The sequence below is a fragment of the Lichenostomus cassidix genome, chromosome 3, assembly GCF_008360975.1.
Source record: "Lichenostomus cassidix isolate B80296 chromosome 3, HeHo_3.0, whole genome shotgun sequence".
Taxonomy (NCBI): Eukaryota; Metazoa; Chordata; class Aves; order Passeriformes; family Meliphagidae; genus Lichenostomus; species Lichenostomus cassidix.
The window spans coordinates 61,544,030-61,563,166 of record NC_139483.1 but is presented as its reverse complement, the minus strand read 5'-3'; the positions used below and the strand labels follow the sequence as shown (position 1 = coordinate 61,563,166).

Sequence of the window (19,137 nt, the reverse complement as noted above, 5' to 3'; positions counted from 1 at the left end):
GTGAGAGTAGAAATTGCTGTTGCCTGTAGAGACCTCATAGAAGGGACAAATTGGAAAGGAGAAGGGAAAGATGCAAGCAATAACACAGGATTAGAAATTCTTAGGACCTTATTGAAAACTTCATGAAGACAGTTTCTGCTTTCACTGTTTTTCTGAAAAACGTTTCTTTTGCCTCAGCACTTCAGGGAACATGCATTCAGGGTCAGCAAGCACAGGAAAAGCACACATCATGTTGTGTAAACAACTAATGTTTAAGTATTTTTATCGAGGAAGAGTTTTTTGACATCTTAAGTGCATTTATCAGGAAAATTAAGAGGAAATAGAGAAAACTTCCAAAATGAGGAAATAATTTCATAGGCTTATGAATGTATATGATTTGAATGAGAGAATATCACAGCCTTCAGGATACTAAATAAACCCAGTTGCATTTCATCTGACAGGATATAGCACGTAAGCATCTAGAAAAAAAACATGCCCTTTATTCCAAATGAAAGTAAACCAAATCCTGAGTAAAACAGAAAAAGCTAAAAGAAGATCTTTACAAAATAATTTTAACTCTGAACATCCTCCTGGCTGCCATGGTACCAGGAAGCAATCCCACTTATCCATCTGGTTTTAAGTGTGAGTTGTAGCAGAAAAAGTTCAGTTCCAGGGCAGCTGAAGTTCTTGGAGAAACCACACTGTGCAGGGAGTGTTATGAAATTAGGAGCCTACTCTTTGCAGCAGCTGGTGGACTCTCCCTCAGGGGACTGAGAGAAAACTTGCAGTGAGAGGCCTGAAACCCATTGAAGTAGCCTCTACGTTGAACATTTAAAAAGCCTTGAGACAACAGCTACCCAACCTGACCACATCACTCTGGGCACACAGGTGATCTCACTGATCAGCAGCCACTGCTGCAGCCACAGCCACAAACAATTGCCTTTGGTGTTCTGGTTCTGCTGCCATGTGCCCATGAGGGGCTTTTTTGCCATCCATCTAGCAGATTTCCCTCAGATTTCCTACAACGTGTAGCTGCTAAAGCAGGTTCAGCACTTTTGACTCTTACAACTTTTGGATGCAGCTGTCATTATACTTTCCATAGTGCACGAACTTCCCCACCCTCTGAGCCAAGGATACTGAGATCACCAGTTCTATTTTCCTTCCAGGTACTCACTGCAGACTTTTTAAACTTCTGCTCTCAACTGACCACTTTCTTGATTGTCCCAGAGTGGGAAAAACATAAATCTGACTTAAAGTCGTCATTCACCTTACTGGTTTCCTCCCACATTCTACTCCAGTGGTGAAGGTGGGTCAGGTTAGGAAGATGGCATAGAATGATGCAGCAGCAGCAATGTGTGATATCCTCAGGATAAATATCTAGTTCTCATGCAAATAACAATAACTAAATGGAAATAGGGGGAAATGTTAACTAACACAATATAACTTTCCACTTTTAAAGAAAAAAATTATGTTAAAAGATAAAAAATGCCACAGGGAAGACATTATTTCATGTTACTGTTGCTTTGAAGGAAACACAAGTATTGCATAGCAAGTCCAAAGCAGCTCATTTGTTTCTTTAATGGCAGTGTGCTATAATGTATATGGCAAGAAAGACATACACACTACTGACTTATTTCCCCTATCAATCTGTTAATAAAAATAAATAGGTTTATTATCCACATATAGCTGACATAAGAAAATATTCAAAGATATCCCAAAACATGGCAAAAGCAAAGAAGAAGGAAAAAGAGCATCTGTTTGGAAAATAAATCATGGAACACAGGGTGAGAATGAATTTATGTTATCTATACAGGACAAACGGCGTCAATTTAATAACTCAGAGTAATGCAAATTTCTTAGAAAAATTTAGTAAGGAGTTATATATGGAATATTATGAACTTTTAGTGCCACTGTTACACCCTCTGGATGAATGAGCTTCTACTCTGGTTAGCTGGGTAAGATATCTACCCAAAACCATGTGGCAAATTATACCTTAGAGTTTCATTGGCCTCAAGTTATTTGAATATGCTTATGTCAACAGAAAATCAGCTTTTATATTCGTTAGTACAAATGGGCTTTTCTTTACTGCAGGGAAGAGCTGCAAAGCCAGTTATAAATTCAGACACAGTCTTGAGATGTCCTTTATCACAAGGAAATGGAAAACACATCATTCCAGTGTTCTCTTTAATTACTGACAATAAAATTAGACTCCAAGATTGAAGACATTTTATTCACCTCATAAAATAGATAAAGTAACATTGTAAGGTTATGATCTATAGAGTATCCCAGCAACAACTCCCAATTAAGGGATTTATTGTTCCTATTTCTGCTTTAAATAAAACCACTATGCTTCAGTTTATGAAAAATAACCTGCTTTAGGATAAGGTTTTTGGTCTGGGCATCATCCTTGTTCACTAGAACTTAGCCCATGCTTCAAAGGGATTGAGGTGTGATGATACCTCTTTTATTGCATAAGGTGCCAGGCAAACGTTAATCACCACAAGTATTTAACACTTCACCTAGAAGTGTTCCTTTATTTAGTTTATGTGAATAGTAACAAACTCCCTAGATACATAATTAGGAAGTATGCAGTCTTAAAAACCCTTACTTTCCTGTGTCCTTGATATATTTGGGTTTTCCAGAAAAATCCACTTTAAGGAACAGAATGTAAAACACCAAGTTGCAAACAGTAAAAAGAAGTTCCCAAGTGACCCAGTCACTAAACTTCAGAGAGGACCACTGATGAGGCTTGAGCAGGCGATGGAGAGGGGAAGGAGTGGCATGCAAATAGGCTTTGATTAATTTATGAACTACTATTTGGGCAGATATGATGACTGAAATGGGGGACAAATAGTGCTAAATATATGTTTATGCAGCAGAGTAATCCATAATGCAATAAGAAAATACACAGCTCAGAAAGGCACCAGGGTATCTAAAAGTTTCTCCCCGCAGCTTTGTGAGTTCTCCCTATAGTTTTGATGCCGATGTATTTTGGACTGAGCTATACAGCTCACTAATCAGCACCCTTGGTTTTGGATACAGGCACAGAACTAAGCAAGTTTGATGCCTATTACAGGAAACAGTGATGGCTGCATCAGCAAGAGCTCTCAGGATCTAAGGGACAGGCTCAGCTGGGCTGGACATCAGTGCTACAGCAGGGGCTCAGTAACCTGTGATGCCTTTGCAGATAGATTCAGCAGCAAGTTTTCAGCTGTATTAACATTTAAAAGAAATTCCTGCCTGCTCCTTTCTGAAGGTTGGGTGAAGAATGTCTCACCTCCTTTGTCATGTTAGAAGGACCTGTTAATAACTTAGTAATTGAAGTTGTTTATATATTAAACATCAGCCCAGAGGACAAAAATCAGTGCTGTGGCCACACTCAAAAAAGGACACACTTTGGAAGCTTGTTCAGGGCTGGCAAAACCCTTTTCATCGTCTCTAAACAAACCCCTGCCAAGGAGAAAAACGTTTTTAGTCTTCTCTCTCTTTTTTCTCCTCTCTCTGCCTCCCTGACATCCTTTGATAGGAGCAGCAGGATGAACATAGGTGCTCCATGCAGGAAAAGAGGGTGCAGAGCTGTCACCCAAGTGCCTCTTCTAATTTTTGAGCACAACACCATCAGGGAGCCACAAATTATAGGCAGTCTGTGGAGAGTGCCACAGGATTCCAGAGAGGTTGGGTGTACAGTTCTGGTCCAGATGACAAAGCTCATGAAAATGAGGCATGTTACTGTAGGAGTAGAAGACACACAGAAAAACAATATATGCACCATAGTATTTGCAGATTGCTATAATTTCATTTCATTTTCTGAATAAGTGAATGAATGAACAAAGCTTCCAGGATTTTGAAAATATATATAGCAATAAGATTATTCCTTCTTTGTTTTAGATTTTTTTTGTCATCTTTCAATACAGTTGAACTGACCTCTTCAGTCAGTCAGTTCTTTCTTTGAAATAGCATAGAAGGACTGTAACTTGAAATAGTTATGGACTAAAGGCTATATATTGCAGACAATATCTATCTATCTATCTATCTATCTATCTATCTCTATCTATCTCTCTATATATATACTTATAACTGTTATAGACTATAGCTTAGAATAAATAATAATTTGGCTGTATATATGGTGGATATTTTTATTTTGAAAATGTCAAATAAGACTTTTCAATGAGTAACTTCTTCCAAATAAAGTTATTTCTAGAAAGGAAGGAAGAAAGATGGGAAAAAAGCACCCAGCAAAACAACTGATGAAAGGAAATTCAACTGAATTAACCATCTATTCTGACCAATTTGCAAAAAACCAAAAAAACCCAAAAAAACAACAACAAAAACTACCAAAAAACCATGGGAAATGTTCAACAAAAAGATAAGGAATAGAAGAAAGATTCAGACAACCTAATGTGCATCTGCAGATGGTTGACTAGATGAAACCCTGGGGTTTTAGCTATAACTTTTACAGAGTCCAGAAAGCATGTTTCCCACTCATGTGCTCATAAACCTTAATGTATTCCTTTCATGTACACACATTTATGAAACAATTCAGTTCAGAATTTCCTAACTGGCTCCTAATAAAGATTTGGCATTGTTCAGACCTTCTTTGGAAGGTTCTTGACTATAACAGAGTGGTTTATGTTATTTATTTAATTAATTTTGAGAACTCTGAATTTTAATTGGCTCAATATATTCTATTTATGTTCCTCCCTCCCCATCTTTTTAAAGCCGTAGAATATTTTAACTAATTAAATTTTGATTGGTTAATATTTATAATGACAAAGACTGATAAAGATTGTTTATAAATTAGCATGTTCATGCTACTTTGTATGGTTTTAGCAAGTTCTATATTTTGTATTCTTACCTTTTTCTTTTAAAGATGTAGGATTCTTTCCTTCTTTTTCTTTAGCATGTTCTGTAAAAAATAATTTATTGATCTTCAAGCTAAAGTGTTAAATGTTTAACATCTAATTCCTCTAGGATAATGATTGATTGAATAATTGGTGGTTTCTAACTGACACATGACCAATTCAATGTGAAGCACAAAATTCATTTTCATCAGCTTTAGTATGCTTACAAAGTAAAACCACAAATTTTCTTAAATTTAATGAAAGAACAAAGATCACTCAAAACTTATTTCACTTTGCAGCTTGTAATAAATTTTAGCAAGTGTTCCTAAATTCTGAGTTTAGACTTCTAAGTTTTCATAACAGGTGTTACTAGGGCTCTCTTTGTACTTCTAATTCAGGTATTGCCAATTATGTTTCACAGTAAATTTACTGAAATAGTACTATGGTTATAAATTTGTAACTAAATCATACTTTAAAAAACAACATGGCCAATGCATTCCAAGATTTTTTTCTTGATGTCCAAAGATCTTAGAGCTGTATACAGTTTTGTCCTGCTATGTTACCTTTATCTTTTGGGGCAGCTGGAGATTTCAATCCTTTCTCTTTTCCAGGATCTGTAAAAGAAGTAGTCACACCAATAAAGTGGTACTCAGAAGCCACAGCTGAGTGAAACAATGACATTTAACCATAGGAGAGAATGAATTGTTTAGATTGCGTGAGAGACTAAAACTGTATATTGGAAGATACAATTAAAAATTGAGTTATTGGAGGATTTGTACAAAATTCACTGATTTTCATTTAGAAGATTTAGTCCCCAAAATGTGTTTTTATAGATTTAAGTATGAGACCTATAACATTTGCAAACTTCAGCTTAATATGACACAGGGACAGTTTTGCAGTGTTCTTAACTAGAGAGGATAAAACTGATGCTTTGACAAATTTGACTTATTGGAGGTGACTGTGGCCTTTTCCCCTCATCTGGGATTATCCATTCTTGCTGAGTAAGCCAAGGGTCTTCTTATTGGATCTATTCTTTTCTAAAGGCCAGGTGCTGATCAGAGTGATTGAGCAACCCAGTAGTGACAAATAAGTGGATGAAGATCTGCTTTTATTCCACCTACAGACATGCAGAGAAGATAGCTTGGTGAATACTCTCAAGAAAGGGTAGTCCCCTTAAAAAGGCATAATAAGTGATTTACACCAGACAGGAAACAAGAATTCTGTTTCAGACAAAAAGTGAGATCATTATTCTGGACTGATGAAAGGTCTCCAAATCTTTCTGCCGAAAAATGAAAAAGGGAGATAAGACTGTCCCAACAGTCTAGTCAAAAAGATCAGAGACTTGGATTTTGACTTTCTGCATTTTAAGTGAGTATTTTAACCATCTGACTTCTGGTTAAACTGTTTTACATGTCATCTGAGAAATGCTAACAGGTGTTTTCTTGGAAAAAAACAAACAAACCTAGGTTTCCCATCGCATAGGAAGCAAAAAATTCCCTCTATTGAAAAAATTAACAGCAAGTCAGTGCCAGGAGGTCTTCGACATAACTGTTAGAGGACCCTCTTGGTTTCTACACCTAGGATAAAAAGTTGAGACTCCTGACGAGGAGGAAATTGTGTTTAGGAGATAGATATAAAACTTGTATAAGCTACAATGGGTAGTTTTAGCAGTAATTGTTTACTGCCTTAATGACACACGGTTCACAAATTGTCTCTTTTATTATAAAAGCATGGACACTGTCCAATAGCAATTTATCATGATCTCAATAAAGCTTCTTGTTTTTGGTTTAGTATTTGTCTCTGACTATGACAAACTGTGGTGCTGGGGAATCTGAATTGAAGGAGTCCAGAAATAATAACTTTTTATTTATGGTAGAAATAGCCTTCAAGTGGAAAAACTTAATTTGTTGTTGACATTGAAAGCCCTCTTTTGTTGGGACTGATGTCAAGAGATAAATTTTTCATTATTTTTCTCCTTCTACACCATGTTTCTAAAAAGGCAATACTAAATACTTCCATACAATATAATTTCTAAAGGAGAAGACTTGGGAAAGAAATCTGTTGAACAAGGTCAAACATGCAATTTTATTGAAATAAAGCTGTCTCTTCTATTCCTCACTGCACCTCAGACATCTGCTCCAGAAGCTACTCCTGCTCTCCTGCTTTGACCTTCATGTTTTGCACTCACCAATTTATTATTCAGTCACTTATTTTCAAAATGAGAAAATACACAATTTACCGCAGATATCTGTGAGGCATATGCGGTGGACATATTCAGGCATATTCATAGTCCTAATAAAAAAATCCATGCCAATTTATAAATATTAAGTTAATCACAGATGACTGTGCAAACAGAAGTAAAACTCAGTGGGAAAAACTTTTTCTTCTGTCCTCATGAGTAATAAAAACTCCTAAGAGATTTCAGTGCAATAGTGTCTGCAAAAAGAAAGGACAGTGGAAAACAGACCTCAGGGAAAGTCATTTAATGGATGACATAAAGCCTTTACTTTCAGTAGCCTGCCTGTAAGAAATTAAAGCTGTTGTGCTCCCCCATTGTTAAGAATATAGTTACCCAAACTCTTGAGGAAGATGTTACTTTAATGAGTAAAACTATAGCTTACTTCCTTGTTTCATCTTTGGTTTATCTGAAGAAAGAGAATGGAAGGGGGAAAAAAAGTGAAAAGAGAAAAGAAAAAGGGAATGTTAGAATACATGTTCACAAAGGAAATTATTTTTAATGCAATCAACTAATGAAAATGAATTTAAATGCATGTTGACCCTAAGTGCTTAAATATACCTTGAACCCACACTGTTGCATAAGGCATGTGAATAAGCCCTATTGCCTTGCAAATGTGCAAAAAGAGCAAGAAAACCCTTAGTCTTACATTACCTGCTTTAACTGATGGCAAGTTTCCTTTCCTAGTACTATTGGATACCACCAGAAAAAAATTTGCTTTTTTACCATCTCTTTTAAATACTAATTCTCAGTAACAAGCATTAACTTCCTGGCAACCACTTGATATTTTCTCATGACATTTTCAAACAAATATGTTAAAGGGTTAAAGTTAAGTGCCTCCTTGCTCGCCTTTTAACAGTTAAAAAAGTTACCTGTAACTTGATTTTACAACTAAAAAAAAGACCAATGAACTGAGATGTTGCTATGACCTTTCAGCCCATTTCCAGACATAATGATTTGAGGCCAAAGCTGCAATAATCACTAAAACCTTGTTTGAAACAATGAAATTATGTCCTGATTGCTAAGCAAATTCAGCCTCCAACACCAGATTTTCCTGCAAGTCTCCTCAGACTGTTTTCCTTATATTGCAAATCCCAGTTTTGACCAGGACTGAAGCCCTCTATTTTTTGAAATGCATTGTGATGCAAAGTACTCCTCTGTGAGTAATATAAGTACATGGTAATATTAGGAAAGCACCCAGAAAATTTTCTGGCTTTTTTATCTTTGAGTGATCAATGTGTTGGCAGCAGCTCCATACATATAGGGTGCAGAAATGAGAAGCAGAGGCAATTGCTGTGTGACAGTGTTTGTGCTGGCTTCTGTGCATCAGAGGAACTGAGCTGCTGCCAGCACTTGGAAGTGGCTGCAGAAATAGTTGTGACAGACATTACATGTTGCTCTTATTCCTTGGACTTGGAGCATCCCCATGCCAGATACTGCTGGCATGGGGAGACAGTGCTGCTGCTGCTGCTGCTGACTGCTGTCATGGGAAACAGTTTGCCCCACTTTTGAGTTTCTTGGGTATCACAACCTGTGGTTTAGAAAACCCTGCTCCACGCCAACCATGTGAAACTATGGTTTGTACTGCTCAGTCTGTGCTTTTTATAGCACAGTTAAAATGTTTGGCAGATAAAATCCCATCTAATGTTGGTACATTGTAGAAAGGACAAACCTTACAGCAACCACACACCTCATTGCTGCATGAGATAGCCAGAGGGGAAGCAGTGCAGATGTCTGGAGAAGCACTTGTGTGGCAATGGAAAATAATGTGGAGATACCCAGCCTAACAATTACAGAAATCTAGGCCAGGGCCCACCTAATTATAACCTTTTCCATGACAACAACCAAGCAGCTGACAGCTGCTGCAGGGTGTCTGTGCTGGCTTGAGTAATGTTGAGTAAAGCTGAAGCTGAGAAACTGGAGAAAAGACAGGGATAATGGCTTGACTGACCAAAGCCACATCAGTAAACATATCTTACACCTTATGCTAAAGGTTACTGGCAAGTTCATCATCAGGGCTCACACTGCCAATTTGTGTGTAAGTAAATACAAAAATCACCTTAGTAGGCAGCTAGGATGTGTATCACATAAATGAAGCCTGAGCTGACAAGCTTTGGGTATTTGCACCCTTCTTTTACTGCTTTGCTTCCTGCCATGCTAACCAAAAAAAGTATGGGTTGCTTTTAACAAGTGTACAAGAAGCAAGTGTGTAGGATATGAGGCTGAAGGAAATAATAAAAAATCTAAATGTATATAATAGGAAAAGACACATCTTTAGATGGTTTAAGGCATCAATCCTTCTCTTTTTATGTTCACTCAGTGGCTTGAGTTTTGTTTTGGCCTGGGTGTAGACTGTTGACAAAGACAAGCAGAGCTCTGAAAAAATATTCATGAACCAATGGATTTAAAGGTTGTTGTCATCCAGCTCCCTGAATCTGTGGTTATTGTTTCTGTGCCATTGTCTTTTAAGAGAGATAACACCAACACATTTTGTTTTCTTTTTACCTTGCACTGCTGCCTTTGTTGCTTTTCCTTCCTTTTTTTCAAGTCCTGCTGCAAATAAAATATACAGTTTAAGTAAGATTTCTAGTTGAAGTGTTGCTACATCAAAGCTCTTCTTAAATGCTTACACATTATTTTCAGACAAAAGATTTCAAAGATTTGCAACCATGAGATTTTTCACCCTCAAGATATGAATATATAATAGATTTTTTCACCAGTTCGAAAAAAAGAGTGATTTTTTTTCTTTCAGAAAATAAATAGTAGATCTGGTCCAGCAGAAGGTGTGCCTGCCAAGTGCAGGGGGCTTGGAACTAGATGATCTTTAAGGTCCCTTCCAACCCAAACCATTCTGTGATTCTGAGGTGTCAGGTGAAATAGGGGCTAAACTGAAGCACATATAATGGAGAAGAGAGCAGAGCAAGCAGGTCTTTACTTTCCCCAGCCATCTGAGGGCTCCCAGAGCAAGCATGGTTTTCTGTTTGCACCAGCAGAAACCTCCACTCTTCACCCCTAACCCAGCCAAATATTGCTCCATATTCTCAGTTTTAAGCATGTGATTAATCTCAGTGAGGGTAGCAGACCACAGATGGACTGTGTGTTATGACATCTAACTTGATCCTTCTGAATACTGATATTTCTGCAGGCAAACGGGAAGCATGAAGCAGCCCGCTTCTGCAGCAGGGCTGCTTAACCTTTACTGATGCCAGGGGAAGCAGCTGAAACAGGCCAGGTCAGGATGCACAGACATATCCAATTGCTCATTCACAAGCTTCGCAAGCACAGTTCCTAAATTCATTTGCACATCTTGGGAGACAAGGGATGGAGATCATTTGTTCATGGCTCCAGATTAAGGATGAAATTATCTAAGTAGAGGTGGTGCAAGAAGGGGTATCATCAGACTTAGCCCACAAAAATATGGGTGTCTTTTATAGTTTCTGCCAATTTAAACAGCAGGTTTGATGAGATTATATAGATCATACAAGATTACATATTTAGGACAAACTGTATATTTCATACCAAATTGAATTATTTGGGGTTAAATCTTGCAAATTTATAAACATACATGTTTAGCTGTAAATGGCACTTCCAACACTTAACTTCTGTGAAGCCAAGCTTCTGTACCCATAATTTATAAACATTATGCTAAATAAGAAACCTTGCTTTAATTTAAAAGTGTAGCCTCTTACAGTGTTTGAGAAAAAAAATATGGCATTAAGAAAATAAGTTTCACTGTCATGGTCTTGTTTGAAAGTAGTGCAAAGAACAAACAATCAGCATAAATGGCAGGATGTAAAGAGGACAGTGAATATTAATTTACATCTGATAGGTATAAAAAATGTCTTTGCAGCTTCAGGGTCATTAGCACATATAACAACCTCTCAGCTTGTTCTTTCAACCTGTCATTTTAATACAACAAATCACAGTTGAAAATTAAGAGTTTGCCTCTTAGAGACAAAGTAAATTCTGAGGGTCAGTGGTCATTATTTATGCTGAGAAAGTCAGGGAATTCTAAAGATCTATGAAGTGCCTCCATGTGTGTTCACTGCTTCCCTGCTGCCTTGACCGCAGGTCTGGCCCCAGGGGCACCAGCAGGACACCCCTTCAAGAGATTCTGAAACTGAGCTCACCATGGCTCAAGCAGATCATCTTGAGCTTATTAAGTTATGGCCTGTCTGCAATGTCTGCTGGTGGGGTGGCAAAGGAATGATGTGCTGTTCCCAGATTCCCTGACTCTGAGATTCAGTGAAATGTCAGGGATGGATAGATGAACTGTTTCATGTTGAGTGGGATGAACCAATTTACAGACTTCAATCACTCCCTCGTGATGTGAACATGTGTTTGTGAGCAAGCTCCATGTAAAGAGTGAAACACTGCACTTCTGCACCTCAGTTACCTCAGGGAACTTATTTTATTGAAGATAATCTTCAATTTTCCTGAAAATCAAGTCTAGGTTAAAAATGTGTCTGACTTGATCCTCAAAAAAAAAAAGAAAAAAGTGAGTATTCCATTTCTATCAAGTACCTAATTTTGTACTAGTGTTCATGGACACAGAGAAAGCCAAAGAGGACCAAAAGCCATTAATATTTATTGTAGACCTCTGCTATTAGCATTCATGTTACCTGGGCCCAGGTCAGCAGTGCTACCTATACTAACCATGAACCAGACACTGACAAGCTGAGATGAATGTGAGCACTGAGCCCTGCCACTGAGCAAATCAATATCACTGTGTTTCTAAAATGCTCACTGAAGTAGTCAATATCTTGAAGAATAAACTTATTTTAATAGAGAAAGAAATATATGAAAAGGGACACCTGAAACCTGTCCCACACGCATTTCAAAATACATTTTTAGCATTGAAAGCTGCAAAAGCAGCTATGACAAGAGTTAAATGAGTTATTGAGAACTGTTGTTTTCTCTAAAGCATGTTTATCCTTTTTAGCTAAAATGAAAGCCATTTTGGTTTGTAAAATTTCTGAAAACCAGAATAATAATGGAATAAAAGTATTTTTTCTGGATACTGAACTGCAGGCTAGAAGTACAATACAGCTTTCTGAGAAAATCAGGTGTGTAGTCATCAAATGTGTGTGGTGGTGGTAGACCAGGAGTGTGATTATCCTGAAGGAACCATCCAACCTTGAGAAACATAGAGGCTGCTGTAACAACTAGTAATATTAACACTGTTCTGGCTATCAGTGCATTCAGAAATGCTATAACATTTCTATGAGAGAGTGAGAGCTTGTAAAGAACTTGCAGAGGCAGGACAGAGCTTCAGTAACTTTTGGGAACTGCCAAGTAACACCATCTAGACATGGCAGAGCAGTATCTGGGAAGGACAAACAGGACATTCCATTATTCCCTTTGCTTTTTCAGGAGGGAGGCATGAGCTACTTTGGTGGCGCTGAGAGATCTTTTATCATCAAGGTAATAGTTGTCACTTTGAAAGGCTGTATAAATAGAAAGACACTCAATGTAGAGTCAGTGCTTGGAATAAGCCTCAGAAGAAGGTTTGGCTGTCTCTGTTTCTATCAGAATAGAGACAAATTTTCTGGGTAGGTCAAGATGTCATCTCTTCCACTGGGCATTTTCAAAGTTCCTGCCACTTCTGAATGGCAGCCTGAAAGATGATATCTTTGTGAAAAATGGTCCTGTTCTAGGTATTTCCTATTTGAAAAGTTGATCCTTTAGCCATATGACTTAAGTAACATGAATGTTATAATGTATTATAATTTTCACCAAGGCAGAATGGCAGTCATTAAAAAAAAGAAGAAATACAACCCTCCCTCCCAAACCAAACCTACAAAACCCCCTGCATGAAACAATAAAAAATAAAATAAATTCACATGAAGATAAAATCAGAAATTCATCAGAGATCCATATTTTCAGTAGATTTCAAAAAATAGATTAAATGGAGTCATACTTCCGCACATATTTTGTTGTTTCTCAGCAAAATTTGTGACAACTTGGCATAATGTAGATCAAATAGGCAATTTATTTTATAAATGTTCCTCTGATTCCATCATAAGCTCTTAGGAATCAAATGAGAGAATTCAGCAGATATTGTTGTATGCTGAAAGTGGCCAGGAGAGCAATTCATCAGTCAAATATTTCTGCAGTCTCAAGAGTTGTAGGCTACAATCAAATTTGTCAGAATATTTTTATCCCAAAAGAGTCAGGTTGCATAACTAGCATCTACATCAGAAATATACATTCTAAAATGTCACTGATTTTAAAGCTGTTTTGAGATATTTGCTCAGTGTGATGGAAGACTGAAAGAAATTCGCACTGGAAACAAAAAAATTTCACTCACTGAACCCTGAGGTCAGAGGCTCCTCACTGTGACATCACAAAATCAAGACATCTTTAACCTAAGAACTGTTTGTTGTGGTTTAGGATCTGTTCTATTTTATGGAGGAATGAAAAAATTTCATGCTGTAGCGACTTGTGAGAATATGCAAGAAAACTCCATATGAGTTTGATAGTTCAGATTAATTTTTTTAATTACCAAAGAAGATAATTTCATCAAAAGCTTTGTTTTTTCCTGAACAGGATTGTTTTCCTTCCATGAATATGCTTAAAAAAATTTACATTTGCCAACACCTACTGAATATTGAAAACCACATGTTGCCCAGAGATCTGCTAAGTCTATAAGGATTAATAGCAGAAAAATGAGAAACAAACAAATAAATAGCAACAATGTAGAACAAACAAATATAGATTGAAAAGCAATTATTTTCTTCAGACTTTGTGAAAGGTTAAACACTACTAAACTACTATTATTAAACACTATAGAATTTGTTTGCATAACCAAAAATAGAAGAAAAATAACAATATTCCTTTGTGATTCTCACTAAGTGGCAAAAGGAACAATTGTAACAATTTAATATAAATATGACTTTTCTCCTGTAGTACAGGCTATGTTTGAGTTGCAAAATTAGCAACATAAAGTTAAATTGCTAACAAGAAATTTTTGAGAAATCAATAATTGCCCCAGAGCTAAAATAAGATCATTTTTATTTAAAAATAAAATGAATTTGTCATTTACTTAGACACTGGGGAACAATTTCAGGTTCTACATTAGGTTGATCCCATGGTAAAACTAAGATAGTTGAGGACAACACTTTCAGTTGTGAGACTGCTCTTTTGACAACAGAAATAACAGAATTATTCTTGTATTATATAATAGAAACCCACAGTTTCCACTTATCCTTAATTAACTGAGAACTTCCTTATTTTTTTTCCCATTTGTCTGAATGGGAATGACTATTAAAAGTATGGTGTTAACTGATGTGAATAAACATCAATTTATGACTGAGATTGAAGGGCAGTTTATAACTTGACATTCCATTTTTCTCTAAGTTACAACTGAAATCTGTAATGCTCTTGAAGGCAATTTGGAGCTAGTATCTTAAATTGTACATGTGTAAAAACCAGACACTGATATGAAACAATTAAATATTTGTTATACTTGCTCAGCTTGAATTTATGTCCTTGATGTTTTCACCAGTCCCTGTGCCTTGTGGAAAGGAGCAACCTTTGGAGCAAGCATTGATGCTCTCACACCATCTGCCTTTTGCCATCAACAGTTCATCTATGAAAGGAGGTTTAGGTTTCACCAAACCTCCCTGTAAAACTCCCTAGACTCCTTAAAAAAAAACAGCTGTTCAGTCATTCGGTTTGTACTGCAGTTAGACTGGCAAAAAGAGAAATAGTACTCTGTGTCGTGTCTCTGTGGATAATTGGTCACTTCTCCCTTCTGCCCATCACAAAAGCCTCATGGTTTGAGTTAGGGTTAGAGACAGAATTTCATACCGTTGGAGAATTACAATTATTCAATGAAGAACTTGAAGAAAAGACACCTGCTTTGAGGTGCTGCAAGGAAGAAACCATTGTAATTTAAATGGCTGTTTTAAATAAGTTATGCCTGTTAAAAGTTTTTTCACAAGAAACTTTTTTTCCATTTCAGTAAAGTTAACAGCAGCATTCTTCCATTCCAACTTTAAAAAGCAAATAAAGCTACTCACCTTTTGACTTTGGAGTTTCCACAGATGCTGTAAAATAAAAGAAAATATTCACAAAAAAAAAAAATGTGTGAATGAATAAAGAAATTAAAATTTACCCTAATACCTCTTCCCTTGGTCAACATGCTTTCTATCTATGCAGAGCAGGAGTTCCTTTTTTATGTAGAGAAAAACTGACACACACATATGTTGCTTGTTTAGATAGTCTCATGGCAGATGACTAATTAACCTCAGATTAAAAGCAGTGGAAAACAAGCTCAATAGATAAGTTATGTGTAGAAGTTCAATAGCTCTGCTATTTTCAAGTATGAGCATGAGAAAAGGAGTAAAATAGGTTCCAGAATAGGCACATGTTAAATATATGTGGAGAGTATGAAATATAATTTTTTTTAATTATAGTGATTTTCAGAAGCTAGGAGTTTGGTTTTTTTTTCATTTTTGAGCTAATTGAAACTTCTAATATTGACACAGAGGAGGATCCAGTTTCAAAAGTCTTCCTTAATATAAGTTTTCTCAGTTTAATTTCTTTACTATTCTGCATAGTTGCATTAACTAAATCCAAATAAATTGAACTGCCACATTTGTCTTTTTTGTTATTCACACCTTCATTCGGAAGCACTGTAACTGGGTTTTATGCTATAGAAAAGGACAGATTCATTTTTCTACAAATTGACTGTGTACTGTAGGTATTTCTTGCTCCAAATTTCTATCTGAGAAAACAGAGTCATCTGATAAATGAGTCATCGAGCCTGGCTGTAAAAGGAGAAAATCTTTATGCTCTTCCAAATTTGGATAAACTGGAGAAGTGGATTCCACTCAGGAATTAGAGTACCTTTCTGCAACAACAAAATGCATGGGTACTTGGTATAAAAACAAATTAAACAGCCTACTCTTTTTCCCTCCCCTCCACACTCTGAATCTTCTATTTTGTGTCTGTTTCTCCATCCATTTACTGTAACTTTCTTTGAAAAGACAAACATTATAAAAGCAGGAATAAAGAATTCTCACCCTCTTGTTCTCAACATTTAATTAGATCTCGGTTTCAGAAGACCAAATGGTTGCTCCACATCCATTCAATTGCTTAAGTAACTTTAATTAAACCAGCAAAATTATATTAATGGCTTAATTTTTTTTAGCCCTCTACCTAATCCTGTCTCAACTGAAAATCAAACCAGATAAATGAGACTCTAAAACTTACAGTCTGTTGCAGGACTTACCATGTACTTTTGTTTCTTTCTTTGTTGTTTTGGCTGTAAAAACAAAGAAACAAATAAACAAAAATTTAAATATTGACTTCTGTCATGAATTAATTTAAAATATTAGGATAATTTAAAAGAAAGATAAAAAGAGGAGAGTATTCACCAGATTCTGTATTTTTTTCTTTTTTCTGTGGTTCTGAAAAAGAAAAAAAAGCAAAGTATACATTTTTCTTCTTGTAGTGCTTTGTTTGTCTGCCTTGGACAATCATTTTTCACATTACTAGTGGCCACTGGATGCCACACATCCCTATGGACTCTAAGTTCGGCTAACCCTTCCCTTCCACACTTTCCTGCATGTCAAAATAAAGTCTTTAGAGCTTTAATCAGTCTCTTCAGTGATTTTCACACTGCATAAACAGAGTCAGATAAGCTGTTAATAATGGAGAGCAAGGGATTTATCTTTTATAATTAGGTGCTAAAAGGAAACCATAGGAACAGTGTAGGTTAAAGACATAAAACAGTGTAGCTTTCCTTCAGGGTGGTTTAAACAGAGGTCTGCAGCCCAGCTATAAGTGCCTCAGGACACTTGTGGTCCTTGTATTTCTTCATTGGAGAGACCGGAGAATAACCAGGGCATCCAATCCAGTCACTGCTGCTCTACAGCCATTGGAGAGGGGAGATGATCCTGGCCTCTTCTACAGGAAATGACTGCTCACTGGAGCTCACCACCAGAACAGGATGTGGAACCTGACGCTGCAAAGCTTCACCTACCTAAACTCTGTGCCCTCTAGCAATGTACGGCTGGGATTTACAACTTTTTAATGGTAGTTTCTGTAACACCTCTTTTCATGCTGCAAGAATGTGCTTTAACACCCCCTCACAGAAGGAGCAGGCAGCCTGCCATGGATAGAGACTGAGCATCATCTACCAGCCAGTGCTGACATTCACAGTAGTGAAAAAATAGTGTAGCTCTTTCTGCTTGCAGATGCTTTTAAACAGCATATGGAAAGGCTCTGCTGAGCAGGTTTGGATCCACACAGGAACATTTCCTAAATTCAAGAGTGTCTGAGCTGATTGATCACAAGATATATCTTAGAATCATCAAATCATAGAATATTCTGAGTTGGAAAGGATATTATGGAGTTCTAACTCAGGATATTCTTTACTTCTGTGAAGCCAAGCTTCTGTATGAATCTATTCTGATCGATGATTCACAAGGATCATAGAGTCCAGCTCCTGGGTCTCCACAGAATAACCCCAAGAGTCACACTCTATGCCTGAGAGCATTGTCCAAACTCTTCTTGAACTTTGTCAGGCTTGGTGCTGTGATAGCTTCCCTGGGGAGCCTGTGCCAGTGCCCAACCCCCCTGTGGGTGAAGAATCTTTTCCTAATATCCAACCTAAACCTCCCCTGACACAGCTTCAGGCCATTCCCTTGGGTCCTGTCTCTGATCACCAGAGAGAGGAGATCAGTGTCCACTACTCTATTTCCCTTGGTGAGAATGTTGAAGCCTACCATGAGGCATCCCCTCAGTCTCCTCTTCTCCAGGTTGAATATACCAAGTAATTTCATCCACTTCTCATATGGCTTCTCTAGACTCTTCACTGTCTTCACAGTCCCCCTTTAGGTGCTCCCTAATAGCTTTATATCCTTATATTGTGGTGCTTGAAGCTGCACACAGGACTCAAGGTGAATACTTTAAAATACATGCTGTTTTCTTACCATTATCTGATGACTCTATTTTCTTCAGGCTTATTATAGGTTATATTTGTATTAAAGCTGTGGTATAATTGAGCAACATTAATATTTAAAAAGTTTCCACTCTAGATTCAAGATATAAAGTTCCATGTTCAAAATTATTTTGAATGTTGTGCCCTCACTAGAAGTTGTACCCTCACATTCATAAATGTGACCTATCATTCAACTGAATAAGAAAAAAGAAACAAGAACTGCCAACAGAAAATTAATTATGTTTATCAACAACATTAATATGAATAATGTTCCCATTAAATATTAATTCATAATCAGCAATTTATAAGGTGAAGCACAGACTGTTCTTAAATATGAAAAATCCCACAATTGTTAAGTTTGAAACAAAATAAGTCATTACTCCATACTCCCACCCCCAAATAAGTTTAGATCTAACAACATATTTCAGTTCTAGCTGAAATAAAATACTCCTTTTGTTTGAGTTTTTAAATCTCTCTGAAAAGCCATCTTACTTATATTTAAAGAAAAATGTAGTTTCCAAAATAAAGCTTTGTGCCACATTCTTAAAAAAAAGGTTTTATTTATTTTTTTTTCCAAAATATTTGTGGAATTTCATCATGACTTCAAAAATTATATCTTTCAGCCAAAATGTACATATCAAAGCATCAATATTAATTGTCTGAAATAATGGACCTAGTTTTAATATAGTTATATAAAGCATATTCTAGTGTATTGACTGCATAACATATATTAAAAACATTATAGACTCTTTAAAGACACATTGTATATGAGAAATGAAATTTTAGTGGAAATGATCATGGAGCTGGTTTGTGTCATCAAAAAAATGAGTCATGGTTGTGATTTTCCCAGCAACGAAAAATTGATGGAAATAGAGAGCCAGTTGGCATTTATTGCCTGAATAAATTTATTTCCTTGATGGCATCCTACCCTGGTTGACCTATTCTAGCATAGGTCAAGGAGGAAAAACATAGCAAAAACAGAGCGGGTAAAAGTTTGGCACTTAAGAGTTTGGCTAATTCAATGTTCTTAATCATAACATCTGCACCTTTGGTTTTGTGTAGCCCAAGTGCTCTTCAGACTATCCACTTTCATGCAGATATTTTAGGACTCATTCTGCAAATTATAATTT

The 19,137-nt window shown here is 36.6% G+C and overlaps 1 protein-coding gene across 14 annotated transcripts in view; it reads right to left on the bottom strand.

Annotated features, from left to right (window-relative positions):
• The window catches only part of TRDN (triadin), a 228,633-nt gene that overhangs the window by 65,275 nt on the left and 144,221 nt on the right, over positions 1-19,137 (bottom strand). For 8 of the 14 annotated variants that reach the window (XM_085056055.1, XM_085056056.1, XM_085056060.1 and 5 more), the window contains 7 exons: positions 16,440-16,472; positions 16,295-16,327; positions 15,081-15,107; positions 9,562-9,609; positions 7,442-7,465; positions 5,384-5,434; positions 4,835-4,885 (listed from right to left, as the gene is read on the bottom strand). In XM_085056055.1, the coding sequence (XP_084912181.1) occupies positions 4,835-4,885; positions 5,384-5,434; positions 7,442-7,465; positions 9,562-9,609; positions 15,081-15,107; positions 16,295-16,327; positions 16,440-16,472 (267 nt within the window). Of the gene's footprint in view, positions 1-4,834; positions 4,886-5,383; positions 5,435-7,441; positions 7,466-9,537; positions 9,610-15,080; positions 15,108-16,294; positions 16,328-16,439; positions 16,473-19,137 lie in introns of all 14 variants that reach the window. The other 6 variants (XM_085056061.1, XM_085056057.1, XM_085056051.1 and 3 more) reach the window with 5 other exon arrangements.